The sequence below is a fragment of the Gouania willdenowi genome, chromosome 19 (genome assembly GCF_900634775.1).
Source record: "Gouania willdenowi chromosome 19, fGouWil2.1, whole genome shotgun sequence".
In the NCBI taxonomy this organism is placed as follows: Eukaryota; Metazoa; Chordata; class Actinopteri; order Blenniiformes; family Gobiesocidae; genus Gouania; species Gouania willdenowi.
The window spans coordinates 7,355,811-7,372,177 of record NC_041062.1 but is presented as its reverse complement, the minus strand read 5'-3'; the positions used below and the strand labels follow the sequence as shown (position 1 = coordinate 7,372,177).

The window sequence follows — 16,367 nt, the reverse complement described above, 5'->3', positions numbered from 1 at the left end:
AGATTTTTTTTTTCTGAGATAAGGCTATAAAAATAACCTTAAAAATAGTCTAAATATAATGTGCATATTTATACAAGGAAAAAAAATTCAGTAATGCATGAAAAAAGAAGAAAAGTGGAAAATGAGAAAAAAATGACAAACACCCCAAATCAGAGGTAAGGCTATAGTAAGGCAAAAAAAAATAAAAAAAATTTAGATTTTTTTTTCTGAGATTAGGCTATAAATATAACCTAAAAAGTAGTCTAAATATGATGTGCATACTTATAGAGGTAATAAAATGCAGTAAGGCATGAAAAATAAAAAAAAGTGTAAAATGAGAAAAAAATGACAAACACCCCAAATCAAAGGTAAGGCTATAGTAAAGCAAAAAAATCAAAAAAATTTCAGATTTTTTTTTTCTGAGATTAGGCTATAAAAATAACCTAAAAAGTAATCTAAATATAATGTGCATACTTACACTGGGAATAAAATGCAGTAATGCATGAAAAAAGAAGAAAAGTGGAAAATGAGAAAAAAATGACAAACACCCCAAATCAGAGGTAAGGCTATAGTAAGGCAAAAAAAAAAAAAAAAAAATCACAAAATTTTTGATTTTTTTTTTTTCTGAGATAAGGCCATAAAAATAACCTAAAAACTAGTCTAAATATGATGTGCATACTGATAGAGGTAATTAAATGCAGTAAGACATGAAAAATAAAAAAAAGTGTAAAATGAGAAAAAAATGACAAACACCCCAAATCAGAGGTAAGGCTGTAGTAAGGCAAAAAAAAAATCAAAAAATTTTAGATAATTTTTTTTTTTTTTAATTAGGCTATCACAAAACCCTCAAAACTAGTCTAAATATGATGTACATACTTATAGCGGGAATAAAATGCAGTAAGGCATGAAAAATAAAAAAAAGTGTAAAATGAGAAAAAAATGACAAACACCCCAAATCAGAGGTAAGGCTATTGTAAGGAAAAAAAAATCAAAAAATTTTAGATTTTTTTTTCTGAGATAACGCTATCAAAATAACCTAAAAACTAGTCTAAATACATTGTGCATACTTATACTGGGAATAAAATGCAGTAACGCATGAAAAAAGAGGAAAAGTGGAAAATGAGAAAAAAATGACAAACACCCCAAGTCAGAGGTAAAGCTATAGTAAGGCAAAAAAATCAAAAAATTTTAGATTTTTTTTTTTTAATTATGCTGTCACAAAACCCTCAAAACTAGTCTAAATATGATGTGCATACTTTTAGAGGTAATAAATAGCAGTAAGGCATGAAAAATCAAAAAACACCCCAAATCAGAGGTAAAGCTATAGTAAGGCAAAAAATTTTAGAATTTTTTTTTTTTAATTAGGCTATCAAAATAACCTAAAAACTAGTCTAAATACATTGTGCATACTTATACTGGGAATAAAATACAGTAATGCATGAAAAAAGAAGAAAAGTGGAAAATGAGAAAAAAAATGACAAACACCCCAAATTTTCGATTTTTTTTTTTCTGAGATAACGCTATCAAAATAACCTAAAAAGTAGTCTAAATATAATGTGCATACTTATACTGGGAATAAAATGCAGTAACGCATGAAAAAAGAGGAAAAGTGGAACAGGAGAAAAAAATGACAAACACCCCAAATCAGAGGTAAAGCTATAGTAAGGTAAAAAATTTTAAAAATTTTAGATTTTTTTTTATTTTAATTACGCTATAACAAAACCCTCAAAACTAGTCTAAATATGATGTACATACTTATAGAGGTAATAAAATGCAGTAAGGCATGAAAAATAAAAAAAAAAGTGTAAAATGAGAAAAAAATGACAAACACCCCAAATCAGAGGTAAGGCTATAGCAAGGCAAAAAAAATCACAAAATTTTAGATTTTTTTTTTCTGAGATAACGCTATCAAAATAACCTAAAAACTAGTCCAAATAAAATGTGCATACTTATACTGGGAATGAAATGCAGTAATGCATGAAAAAAGAAGAAAAGTGGAAAATGAGGAAAAAAATTACAAACACCCCAAATCAGAGGTAAGGCTATGTTAAGGCAAAAAAAATCAAAAAATTTTAGATTTTTTTTTTCTAAGATAAGGCTATAAAAATAACCTAAAAAGTAGTCTAAATACATTGTGCATACTTATACTGGGAATAAAATACAGTAATGCATGAAAAAAGAAGAAAAGTGGAAAATGAGAAAAAAAATGACAAACACCCCAAATTTTCGATTTTTTTTTTTCTGAGATAACGCTATCAAAATAACCTAAAAAGTAGTCTAAATATAATGTGCATACTTATACTGGGAATAAAATGCAGTAACGCATGAAAAAAGAGGAAAAGTGGAACAGGAGAAAAAAATGACAAACACCCCAAATCAGAGGTAAAGCTATAGTAAGGTAAAAAAATTTAAAAATTTTAGATTTTTTTTTTTTTAATTACGCTATAACAAAACCCTCAAAACTAGTCTAAATATGATGTACATACTTATAGAGGTAATAAAATGCAGTAAGGCATGAAAAATAAAAAAAAAGTGTAAAATGAGAAAAAAATGACAAACACCCCAAATCAGAGGTAAGGCTATAGCAAGGCAAAAAAAATCACAAAATTTTAGATTTTTTTTTTCTGAGATAACGCTATCAAAATAACCTAAAAACTAGTCCAAATAAAATGTGCATACTTATACTGGGAATGAAATGCAGTAATGCATGAAAAAAGAAGAAAAGTGGAAAATGAGGAAAAAAATTACAAACACCCCAAATCAGAGGTAAGGCTATGTTAAGGCAAAAAAAATCAAAAAATTTTAGATTTTTTTTTTCTAAGATAAGGCTATAAAAAATAACCTAAAAAGTAGTCTAAATATAATGTGCATACTTATACTGGGAATAAAATGCAGTAACGCATGAAAAAAGAGGAAAAGTGGAACAGGAGAAAAAAATGACAAACACCCCAAATCAGAGGTAAAGCTATAGTAAGGTAAAAAATTTTAGATTTTTTTTTTTTTTTAATTACGCTATCACAAAACCCTCAAAACTAGTCTAAATATGATATGCATACTTATACTGGGAATGAAATGCAGTAACGCATGAAAATTGAGAAAAAGTGGAAAGTGAAAAACAAATGACAAACACCTCAAATCAGAGGTAAGGCTATAGTAAGGCAAAAAATTGAAAAATTTCAGATTTTTTTTTTCTGAGATAAGGCTAGAAAAATAACCTAAAAAATAGTCTAAATATAATGTACATACATATACAAGGAAAAAAATTCAGTAATGCATGAAAAATGAGGAAAAGTGGAAAATGAGAAAAAAATGACAAACACCTCAAATCAGAGGTAAGGCTATACAGTAAGGCAAAAAATTGAAAAATTTTAGATTTTTTTTTTTCTGAGATAAGGCTGCAAAAATAAACTAAATATAATGTGTATACTTATCCAGGGAATAAAATGCGGTAACGCATAAAAAATGAGAGTTAAGGCTATCACAAGACCCTAAAAACTAATTGAAACATGAAGTGCATACTTACTCTGGGAATAAAATGCAATTAGGCATGAAAAATGAGAAATCAGAGGTAAGGCTATAGTAAAGCAAAAAAAGCGAAAAATCTTTGATTTTTTTTTCTGAGATAAGGCTATCACAAGACCCTAAAAACAAGTCTAAATACATTATGCATACTTATACTGGTAATAAAATGCAGTAATTCAGGGAAAATGAGAAAAAGTGGAAAATGAGAAAAAAAATGACAAATAAGAGGTAAGGCAAAAAAAATAGAATTTAAAAAAAAATTTTTTTTCTGAGATAAGGCTATCGCAAGACCCTAAAACTAGTCTAATTACATGATGCATACTTATACTGGTAATAAAATGCAGTAAGGCATGAAAATGAGAAAAAGTGGAAATTTAAAAATAAAATGACAAACATTTCAAATCAAAGGTAAGGCTATAGTAAGGCATAGAAATTAGAAAAAAATGTTCACAGTTTCTTATATTTGCTTTTGAAGAGTCTCTGTAGCTAAAAAATGGATAACATTTTATTTCTACTCTTCCAGGGATTTTTTCTGCCTCACTTTCTTTATTTGCAGTAGTGGATTTATGTCGCTGGGTGGCAGTGTTGGAGTGATTGTTTCACTGCCGAGTCAGCAAAAGATCAGAGAGCACCCACACACACAAGGGATTTCATATCAACTGTTTATGAAAAACAATCATGCACACTTTTCAAAAGACAAACATCCAAAGCAAGTGAAACATCCAAAAGATATTTACATATGAACATCAGTGCTAATGTTCAGCATGCCGCGTTATTAATGCAGTCCACAGTAAAGCAGCGACAAACTCATCTGTATTTGTGATCCAGATATGAAAACAAAATAAAACAAAACGAAACTGCCTTTTTCTGATCATGCTTGTCTGTAAAACTTTGAGTTAAACCAACTGTGCTTTTTCTGTCCAGTTTTGAGACAATAAAGCAGACTATAGGTCAACTGTTCACAGCCAACTTTCATTTTTCCTTTAGATTCCAAATCTATGGAAGCATATTTCTGCCAGGAAAAAAAGTGAAAAGAACAAAACAAAAACACACTAGGAAAAGTAAATCTATAATAAAAAATTATTAAGTCATTATTATGAGATAGTTCCTATTTTACGTTAGGAAAAGATAAATAATAAAAAATGATCGTCATTACTAAATCACAATTATGAGATAGTTAGTCATAATTATGAGATACTGTCTCATAACTGACTTAGTATCTCAGAATCCTATAGTTGACTTTCATTTTTTTTAACTTTCCATATCATAGCTCATAATTATTAGATACTATGTCATAATTATCATATACTATTTCCTAATTATGACTTTAAAATGTATTTTTACTTTCCCTATTGTATTTAAGTCATAATTATGTGAGAATAAATTGAAATTATGCTATAGTAAGTCATAATTATGAGATACTGTCTCATAATTGACTTCGTATCTGCTAATTAGAAGATAGTATAATAGTCATAAATATCATATACTATTTCCTAATTATTACTTAGTATCACATCATTATGAGATAGTATTTCATAATTATGACTTAATAATTTCTTATAATTATGGTTTTACTTTTCTTATTTGTCATAATTATGAGATAATTTAGAATTATGACTTTCCTATGTCTTATAATTCTGAGATACTAAGTCGTAATTATGAGATAGTAAGTCATAAATATGATTTCATATCTCATAATTATGACTTTCATTAATTTATTTATTTTTTTGTTTTCTTACTTTCAGAAAGGGTCTTCCATACTAATAAAAAAAACACAGACCTGAACATTTAAACCTGCAGTAAAGCCTGAAATAGTGAAGTCTGTTTTTGTAAACTTCCGTGACAATCAGAGGAATCGATGGGAAAGATAAACAAAAATGTTCAGAAGCATTTGGCAAAAAACAATTTGCAAAGAAGAGGTTTGTGTGCTCAGTGAAGGGTATTTTTCTGTCACAGTCCAACATGTAAAACTGGCTGATTTTAATAAGAGCAAAGCAAACGTGACACGAGGGAGGGATGAAGCAGCTCCATAATTAAACCTTTTATCTACAATCTGGGCTCAGTGAGAAGAAGCAGCATCTTTGACTTCACATTTAAACAAACAAACATTGGTTGCTGGTTCTCTTGATTTGGAAAAACTGTCCATGAAAAAGAAAAACAGAAAATTACTTGTTTTCTAAACCACTTCTAGTGAAATTATTTCGACCAATCAGAGGCTTGATCACAAAGCTAATGTTTTTCTGATGGGCTAAGTGTAACACTGGAGGAAAGCGTTTTATTTAAGGGCAACATGTCATCATTTAAGCGCGTTCTTGTGTAGTTTATGGTCATTAAGTGTGGTTTTGTAATCTCTTTGTGTATTTTTCTGTCATGTTCTTGTATTTTTGTGTGTTTTGTAATCATTTGTGTATTTTTTTGTTTGTTTTTGTAATAACGTTTTGTAGTTTTGTGCATTTGTCTGTCATTTTGTGTGGTTTTGTTGTTGTTTTCTGTCTTTTTTATCATTTTGTGTACTTTGTGGTCATTAAGTGTGTTTTTGTCGGTTTACATCTTTTTCTTATCATTTTGCGTAGCTTGTGGTCAATTAATGTGTTTTTGTTATCATTTTGTGCATTTATCTGTCAATTTGATGTTATTTTGTGTGTTTTTCTGTCATTTTCTGTCCCTTTCCTGTCATTTTGTGTACATTAGTGTATTTTTTTCATTTTTTGTAGTTTGTGGTCATCAGGTGTGTTTTTGGTCTCATTTTGTGTATTTTTCTGTCATTTTGTGTATTTTTGTCAAATTTTGTTGTAATTTGGTTCGTATTTTTTAGTTTTTTTTCTGTGCTTTTTGGGGTGGTTTTCAGTGCATTTGATATTTTAATCATGTCAGCAAAGTTTCTGCCGCATTGTCTCATGTAAACAAAGAAAACAATAACGCAAAAACAAATGCAACCTTCTTCAGAGGAAAAAAAATCATCCATGTAACATCACATTGACAGGAGGTATTGAATATCTCCACTGTATCCGGAGTTTATAAAACAAGTTTTTTTCTGATGACTCTAACATTGTTTACACGTGGACAAGAGGCCAATCCACATGTTTACTCCCACACTCTGGGCTTCATTTGCTGAATCAGCATGCTGATGATCTGTGGACGCGATGCCTTCGGGTACGCTGGGTATAACTTATTACATCTTCTTAATGACACAAAGCAAGTAGGACATGAACCCATCATAGTCATGCACAGAGTCCTCAGAGCATGCGATGAAATGCTTGTCATCTCCACTTTCTCATCCCTCCAGCCTGAGACAGAGGCTCAGTTCATTCGTGTGTCGTGGATCCTGGCAGCTCATTGGTCAGCGTGTGCCAGCGCTCCACCTTCTTGCCCTTGTTCTTCAGACAGTCTATCCAGTGCTGCAGAGTGTCACCTTGGGAGTGGCAGCCTAAGGACACGCCCCCTGACCACAGCAAACAAAAAACAAACAAAAGAAAAGAGAAATAATCAGGTTAAAAGAATGGATTGAGTTTGAACACAGTGTTTTTTGTAAATATAAGGAAGTGTGGGCGTAATGAGCTGCATCCTCAGTCTGTGGTCACTCTGCCAGTTTTCTCCATTGTAGTGATTGGTCAGACGCTGCAATCTCCACCCCTTTCATGTGAATGCGCACGTACCGAGGCTGAAAACACTTTAATTAGCGTGTTGTTATCAATCGTCGTAAGACAGCATCTCTCTGACAGGGAATGTTTGGTTAGTTGAAGCCTGCTAACGGAGATTAATCCAGGATATAATTATCTACTGTAGATTCGTAGTATAGGGATAAGATGTTGAATTAAAAAACACAATGAGAAAATAAAAAAAGTGTTTTGTTATGTTTTTGGAGTCATTTTGTATGTTTTTCTGTTATTTTCCTGTGTTTTTGTTGTTATCTTTTATATTTTTCAGACTGTATTTTTTGTTGTTGTTGTCATAAATGTGTGTGGTTTTAGAGTCATTCTGGGTATTTCTTGCAGTTTTTTGTGTTATGAGTCATTTTGTATGTGTTTTTGCATTCATTTTGTGTACTTTTGTTGTAATTTTGAGTGTTTTTCTAATATTGTCATTTGTGTTAATGTTATTCTGTATCTTTTGTTGTCCTTTTGTGTAATTTGCTGAAACTTTTGTATGTTTTTGTCATGCTGTTTGTTATGTTACGAGTCATTCTGTGTATTTTTGCAGTTTTTTGTGTCACGAGTCATTTTGTACATTTTTGTTTCTTCTTTTGTGTATTGTCCTGTAATTTGTTTATGTTTTGGAGTCATTTTGTGTGTTTTCCTGTTATTTTGTGTGTGTTTTTGTTATTTTGTTGTCTTTTTGTATATTTTGCTAAAAAGGTTTGAATGTTTTTTTTTTGTCATAAATGTGTGTATTTTGGAGTCTTTTTGTGTATTTTGCTGTTTTTTTTTTGTTTTCCGAGTAATTTTGTGTACATTTTATTGTCATTACATGTATTTTTTTCTTTTGTGTATTGTCCGATATTGTCTGTTTTTATTTTAGCTGATTTTGTGTATTTTTATTGTCATTTTGAGTGTTTTCCTGTTATTTTTGTGTGTGTTTACATTATTTCATATCTTGTGGTCTTGTTGCCATGCTGTCATGCTGTTTGTCATGTATATTTTCATTGTTATTTGGTGCATTTTTGCTGTATACAAAACTAAACACTCAAAGAAGCAACAACAAAGAAACACAGATATGGGTGTAATTAGAAACAGAAAAGCTTGATGGACTGTTGAATAACAGCATGTGTTTATAGGGAGGGATAAAAAGGGACACATTTAATATCTTTCTGTATTTTGTTCACGAAGCCGCTCTGCATTTGATTGGAAACTACAGGACACACGAGTAGTTGAGCTCCAGTTAATAAGGTTTGTGCTAAAAAATGAGATGCGACCATTAAAGAGTCTCCAAAGCAAACAGCAATTTCTCCGACTGATTTCTAGAAGGAGCAGGACGCTGATAAACAGATCGGAGCTTGTTTGTGCACATGTTGTTTTATTACCCAACATCCTCCCATCCTGCAATTTTAGGCCAAGGGAAGCATGAAAAGAGCAAAATGTAAAAATAATGGAACATAATCACATCTTTCCCACCACACGCTGACAATATTGGCTCAAGTTTGCGTCGTTTCTTCACGCAACGTTTCTATCTTATTGAATCAAAACCCAACGTGACACTTTGTGTAAATATCACTTCATGATTGGTCGTGAAATTTAAAAATGATTACGAGAGGTGGAATATTTCTATTCTATCCTCGTTTTTGTGAAGGGTGAGCGATGAGACAAACTAAAATACATTTTTAATTATCCATTCTGATTGTGTTGGCTTTCAACCTAAGTGATGCATCACTGGAAAACATTTTTTGGTCAATTACCATCAAAATAAATGTAATATATACTTCATAGCAAATGTTCTTAATATGGTCTTTGGAGTGTTCTGTTATTATTTAGTGCTTTGTTGTCGTTTTGTCTGTTGTTCTGTCTTTTTGACTATTCCTATGGTCGTTTTGTGTGTCTTTGGAGTTGATTTGTGTGATTTTATGTGTTTTTGAAGTAATTTAGTGTGTTTTTATTATCATCTTGTGTATTTTTCTGTCATTTTGTGTAGTTGGTGGTCATTGTGTGTTTTTTTTTTTGTTTTTTTTTATAATTTTGTGTATTTTTCTGTCATTTTTTAATGATTTTGTGTGTTTCTGTAATCATATGATTAATTATTCTGTCATTTTGTGTAGTTTGTGGTCATTCAGTGTGTCTTTGTTATAATGTTGTGTATTTTCTGTCATTTTCTTGTAATTTTGTGTGTTTTTGTAATCATTTGGTGTATTTTATGGCATTTTGTTGTCATTTTTGGAGTTTTTGGAATCATTTTGTGTACTTGTGTTGTCGTTTTCTGTTCTTTATGGGATCGTTTTCTTTGCTATTGTACAGTTGTTTTTGGGGCTCACTCAAAATTAGCTTGAGGCCTACATACGGCCCGCAGGCCACCAGTTGCCCATGTCTGATTAAGGTATTCCAAACAGCTTCTTATCATTGATAAAAAATTAAAAAAAAAAAACACTGCCAGGAAATCATTTTTGTGCCGCTGACTCACCGATGAAGTCGTTTGACTTCCCAAGGTCGTAGTCCCACACCGTGACCTCCAGCGTCTTAGTGGCTAACTCTGAGAAGGAGATCTCATAGAAGAACTCCTGTGGAGAAAGGGCAGCGGATTCCATTTGTCAGGTATGCTGTGCTTCATATGTAAATATAGAAAAACACTCACTAATGAGGAGATGAGCTTATTTTCCTTTTCCCTTCAACATTAGGGTTGGTTTTTTTTAGATTTAGGTTAGAACCCTGTATTTGGTTCCATATCTTGGCAAATTATTTGGGTTCAAATTTTATGCCAATTTATTGTTATTGAGAAGTTGCACAAGACACTTAATAATTGCTCCATACTATAACACAGCGAGCCAACCTTCATAATCTGCTTGATTAACGCTTTGGTAAAATCTCTGAACCTTCATTTTCCATAATGTTATAAATGTATAATGTACTGTATATGTAATTAGTCAATTTCCAGGAAATTTTGAGCAGCTTGTGCAAAATTTTTTAAAAATTTCCTTTTTCTTTTAAATTTCTTCCTAAATCATCTTCTAGATGACAAAACCTAATGCAGGGCTCTAATCAAAAATATCTGAAACTCTTTTTTATTTATTTATCGTTTACTTTAAAAAAAAAAAAAAAAAAAAGGTTTTGTGGTGCGATGATACACTGAGTAAAATAAATCAGGGGTTCACAACCTTGGGGTCAGGACCCCATTTTGGATCACGACACACTGGGTGTGGGTCGCCAGATGCTTTCAAGAAACTAGGAGTATTTTTGAATGCTTTCCAGACTTTTTTTGCTTATTTTTACCCTTCATGCCCATTATTTGCCAGTTTGAAGTAATTGTTCCTTCTTTTTAAATTCCATTACCAACAACCCCCCCATTCCTGCCACTTTTAAGCCAATATTGACATTTTGAAGCCTTTTTACCACTTTTTTTTTCATTTTTGGCCACTCTAATTTGTTACTTTTTACCCATTTCTGTGGTTTTTAAAATCCCATTTCACCACCTTTTCCATCATTTTTGGTCACTTTCAACCAGTGACGTGCAGTCAGGGTAGGCAAGGTAGGCAGTGCCTACCCAAGGGTGAATTGGTATTTTTATTATTTGTTTTAATTATAGTAAAATTATTTTTCAATTTCCTACAGCCAACAGTTCCTATAAGTTGGTTAGTGTCAGCATTTTGTGCTTTTCATATCCCAAATCGCTAAACATCGCTGTTTCCTAACCGCTGTAAGGCAGGAGGAGGCCACACCCCTTCTCAAAAGCACATTGCTGCTCTGCCTCTGTTCCCATAGCGTGTTTTTATGTGGAAAAATAACCATGCCTTTTTTCTATTTTTTTTTTTTTAACTTAAACTCTGGACATACTTCATAAAGCACATGTACCAACACCAAAGTCTTTACCTCATTAAACTCCGGGTTGAGAGTCTTCTTTAAAACCGCTGTTTTGTGCTTGGACTTCTTTTGAATGTCTGGCTTCAGATACCTGTAGAGAAAACACAGACATGTGACATATAGTGTACGGTATATATATATATATATAGAGTGTGGTCATTATCATTTACAAGTCAGAGCCCGCTGAGAGAAGAGAGAAGCTCTCAGGGTAAATGCTAATGCACAGGAAGACTCGCTCCAAGGTTGGAGGGAGTTTATTCACAGAGGATATATCATTAAGCTCAATCCATCCAGTCATGCCTGGATTACCGCGTTCCTAATGACCTCGTCACTGAGGGATGACTTTTTAAAAGCACTTATCAAAGGCACTATAGCTGCCTTCATCTTCATTTTTTTTCTTTTCTCTTTGACTCAACAAGCGTTTTTCTGCATATTTAAAGACTCAAATCTTCAATCTGTTTAACGCAAATATGTCTATTTAATACATATTAAAAAGTGCATTTACTAAAAATAGTGTTATGTACTGTATATATATATATCTATATATAATATTCATTATAGTTTAATGTTTTTCCAATAAGTTAATGCACAATTTCATTGTTGCAGGCTCCGATGCAATCGAAAATAATGCTTTATATTCTTTCTAGACTGTTTATCATTTTGAAAAGCATTGCATTTTTTACCTTCATTTAACCAGGAAGGTTCCATTGAGATTTAAAACCCTTTTTTCAAGGGCGTTCTTGCCTCAAATGTTACTATGTTGTGTATTTTTCTGTCATGTTGTGTATTTTGTGGTCATTAAGTGTGTTTTTGTTATCATGTTGTGTATTTTTCTGTCATTTTGTGTCGTTTTCTTGTCATCATGTCTGTTTCCTAAACGTAGTGTGCATAATGCATACTGCCTTGACTCCCAAATTACTCTTATGCCAAATTATTTCAAATACGTTCTAGTTTAAAAGAGGTTTTACAAGTTTATAAAAGTACAAGGACACATAATATTTATATTAAAGTTTAAAGAACATTTATTTCCAACATTTTAATGCACCATTGTATTGCTGCATGCTCAGATGCAACAATAAAATTGAATCAAAAATAATTCTTTATTTTTTTTCTAGACTGTTTAGCATTTTGAAAAGCATTGAATTTTATTTTATTTTTTTTTTAGCTTTTTTTAACCAGGAAGGTTCCATTGAGATTTAAAACCTATTTTTTGAGGACGTTCTGGCCCCAATTGTTACCAACATAGAGTACAAACAACTTATAACTATATAATATCATAGTTATTAAACAAAAAAAAAAAAACCTTAAAGGAATTTGACTTACATTTACTTTGGAAGCTTCTCAATCTTAATCTTTTATTTTAATTTTAACGTAGTTAATTAATTACATCCAAATATACATATTTGTGTTGGTTTGACGGTTCACCTAATAGTGGTGGAAAAGTCTGCCTGTGTTTATAAAGTGTAATTTCACAGCTATGGAATGTAGAGAATATACAGTAGCATGTCAAAGATGAGTGAAAACTCCAATAAACAGCAGTTTCCCTGGAAACATCCTGTCTTTATACTGGGAACACTGGGGACCTTCTTTAATGCACTGATCTTGGCAATTTTCATTTCCAACCCACCTGTGTTTTCCACTCCTGCAGTGCTGAGAAGAACATGAACACGTATTTGTTGTGACAGAGTACGGTAGATGGAGTTTTTCTAGCGTTATCTAATCATGCTGGTGGCTGATAGATTGGTGTCAGGAACGTCATCGTTTTTATTGAGTAGTGAATCCTTTTGGTCCAAAGATCCTTTAATGATCTGTTTCTTGTTAATAATAAGAAAGGAAAACACCACCATGATTGATTTAGTGATGCCTAGTGCAGCCTCACCTTATCAAAAGCAAATCATCAACATAAATGTGTCATCGTCTGTAGTTTTCTTTAATGTTAAACCGTTAGGCTTCAAAATGTCTGTGCGTGTTGTTCTGTAAAAAATCTGCTGTTAATAAACTGTTGTTTTCTGTTTAAACACGTTTAAAAAAAAAAAAAAAAAAAAAAGTCTTTATAGCTATTTGAAAGGAGTATGTATCTGTGACTTTTCAATAAAAAGTAAGAATTATTTGGTGTCTACATAAGGGTTTGTTTTTGACCAGAGATCAGCATATGTTATCACAGCCGAGGCCACAAAAATGTGATATTCTGATCCAAGAGCCAGCTTATTAATATTCATGTCAGCATTAAAATAATGACCAATCTGAGAATTAATACAGGAAAGAACAAAGGATTTTGTTATGTTTTTTGGAGTCATTTTGTGTGTTGTTGTTGTCGTCATTTTGTGTGTTTTTCTATTATTTTTGTTGTAATTTTGTATATTTGGTTGTCCTTTTGTGTATTTCCTTGACATTAATACATGTTTTTTTGTCATAATTGTGTATGTTTTTGAGTAATTGTGTATTTTTGCAGTTTTTTGTATTACAAGTCATTTTTCTGACATTTTTTCTTTTGTGTATCGTCCTGTAATTTGTGTACATTTTTTGGAGGCATTTTGTATATTTTGTTGTCGTTTTGTGTATTTTACTGACATTTTTAAATATTTTTTTGTCATAAATGTGTGTGTTTTTAGAGTCATTCTGTGTATTGCGTTGCTGTTTTTTACGTTACGAGTTATTCTGTGTATTCTTTATTGTCAGTTTGTATATTTGTGTTGTCTTTTTTTTTTTTGTTCTTTTGTGTATTGTCCGAGAATTTGTTTATGCTTTTTTACGGGATTCATTTTGTGTATTTATGTTGTCATTTTGCATGTTTTTAATGTTATGTTTGTGGGCTTTTGTGGTCCTTTTGTGTATTTTTGCTGCTTATCATGTTACGAGTCACTTTTTGCATTGTTGTCATTTTGAGTGTTTTTCAGTTATTTTTGTGTGTGTTTGTGTTATTTTGTGTATTTTGTTGTCCTTTTGTGTATTTTGCTGAAATATTTTTATGTTTCTTGCCATGCTGTCTTTATGTTACGAGTGATTTTGTGCATCTTTTACTGTTATTTTGTATATTTTCGCTGTCTTTTGTTGTTGTCCGGATATTTTTTTAAATGTAATTGTGTGTGTTTACTTTGTGGAAAGCTTTAGACAAACTGTGTAAATCAGTGAGTTTTAATATTATTTAGCAATCATGTACACAACTCCAACCTGGATCTCTCCAGCTGACTGTAAGTGACGACCAATCATCTTTTCCTCTCCACCCACTGCAGCTGAGATTTTTGAAAATAAACAAATAAATAAAGCTGTCAATACGTTCTCAGGATATTTTTAAGCCAGCTTGACGGAGCACTGCCAAAAAATAAAAAATAAAACAAAAAATCTTTATTCACATTTGCTCGCCATGCACCACCCCCAGCTCGGTGAGCGTATGTTCCCACACGCTCTCAGACACAACAAAGCATCTGGGAAGAGAATTCTGCCAAAGGGCAACGATGTGAGCAAGCATCCGAAATGAAACACGCTGCATTATGTGCTGCACTATGGACGTGTGAGGGATGTATGCGTAGGTTTAAATGATGTGCAGACGAAGAGAGGGAAAACTTCAGCTACGAGTGGGAAGATTGGTGCTTATTTATGTAGTATGATCCTTTTTAGTGCTTGGAATAAGACGCTCAACACTAAACATGACTTTATGAAGACAAAGGTCCATTATTTAACATCCTCTCCTCTTCACCATCTACCTCCTCCCCCTCGGTCAAATCATTCGTCGCCATGGTCTCCGTATTCACCGTTATGCCGATGACATCCAATTATACATCTCCACCAAGTCTATCACCCATGAAACCCACTCCACACTTTCAAATTGTCTTTCTGATATCAAAACATGGCTCCAAGAAAACTTCCTGATCTTAAACAGTAACAAATCATTGGTCCAAACTCCCTCACCCAAACAGCCTCTGACTTTCACCTCACCATTGATAACTCCACCCTGTGTCCCGCCTCTCAGTGCCGTAACCGTGGTATCATTTTTGATAATAACCTTTCCTTCGACCACCACATCAAACAAATCATGAAAACTGCATTTTTTTCACCTCAAAAACATCTCTCGTCTCCGTCCTTCACTTTCCTTCCCCGCCGCTGAAACTCTAATTCACGCCTAAATCACATCCCGCCTTGACTACTGCAATAGCATCCTCTTTGGTACAACTTCCACACTCCTAAATAAACTACGATACATCCAAAACGCAGCTGCCCGCCTCCTCACCCACTCCTGTGACCACATCACCCCTGTCCTCCAAAACCTCCACTGGCTCCCCGTTCCCCAGCGCATCAAATTCAAACTACTCCTCCTCCTCACCTTTAAAGCCCTTAATAATCAGGCCCCCTCCTGCCTCACAGATCTGCGATGCAAACCTCCTCACTGTCCCCAGGACCAAGCACAGAACCTGGGGGGACAGAGCATTCTCTGTAGCTGCCCCCACCCTATGGAATTCCCTACCAAGCCACATCCGCAACATCCCATCCTTCAAATCACTTCTCAAAACTCACCTGTTTCACTCACTATTATTATTATTATCATTATTATTATTATTATTTATTATCATTTCTTCATTTTCTATCCAGTCAAATCATTTCAAACACACACAAACACATCATCAGCGAGTAATGAAATCCCACACCCTTATGACTCAAACAAAAACCCATAAATACGCCTTTGTTGACTCTTTATCACCGATATATTTGTTATGTTACATAACAACAGGCTATCAATAGCTGCACATGCTGCTGTGATTAAGCTGTTAAGCGGTTGATATAAATCATGATGGCTTCCTTTTGTGTGAACCAGTGCTCCCATCTGTCTCCATTACTTTATGTGGGTTAACCGCAGTCATCCATCACTGGTGGGTGGCGACCAAAGGTGATTCATTGGGTCAATATGAGGCCGGGACCAATTAGGAGCAAACACAAGTATTAAGGTGTGAGGTCTTATGATAGAAAGCATGTGTCAAACTCAAGGCATTGGAGCATCCAATTTGGTCCACAGGAGAAAGTAAAAATGCACAGAAAAAACATTTATCATTGCCTGTATCACGCGATTGCCTTTTTTTTTCCTATCACAAATTTTGAAAAGAATTTTCTTTTTTTTTTTTTTTTAAACTTAGGTTTTCCTCACAAACAATTCCACAAGATGTTAACAATTACACAATATAAAAAATGCGTTATTTTTATTAAAAGATGCATTGCTGTCAAAAAAAGAAAAAGAAAAAAGATTGCACTACATGTAGTGTTAACCTTTGATGACATATGCAGACATGGCAAGGATAAATTGGTAATTACGTTTATTTTTTATATTTATTATTATAATTTTTTTAATTTTTATTTAACTTTTTTAATTAAAAA

General features: G+C 32.7%; 1 protein-coding gene across 1 annotated transcript in view; it reads right to left on the bottom strand.

Annotated features, from left to right (window-relative positions):
• Positions 1-6,221: 6,221 nt before the first annotated feature.
• The window catches only part of doc2a (double C2-like domains, alpha), a 48,317-nt gene continuing 38,171 nt past the window's right edge, over positions 6,222-16,367 (bottom strand). The window contains exons 9-11 of the mRNA XM_028476466.1: positions 11,013-11,094; positions 9,610-9,706; positions 6,222-6,943 (exon numbers count right to left, since the gene is read on the bottom strand). Coding sequence (XP_028332267.1) covers positions 6,807-6,943; positions 9,610-9,706; positions 11,013-11,094 — 316 coding nt within the window. The 3' untranslated portion in view covers positions 6,222-6,806. The remainder of the gene's footprint in view (positions 6,944-9,609; positions 9,707-11,012; positions 11,095-16,367) is intronic.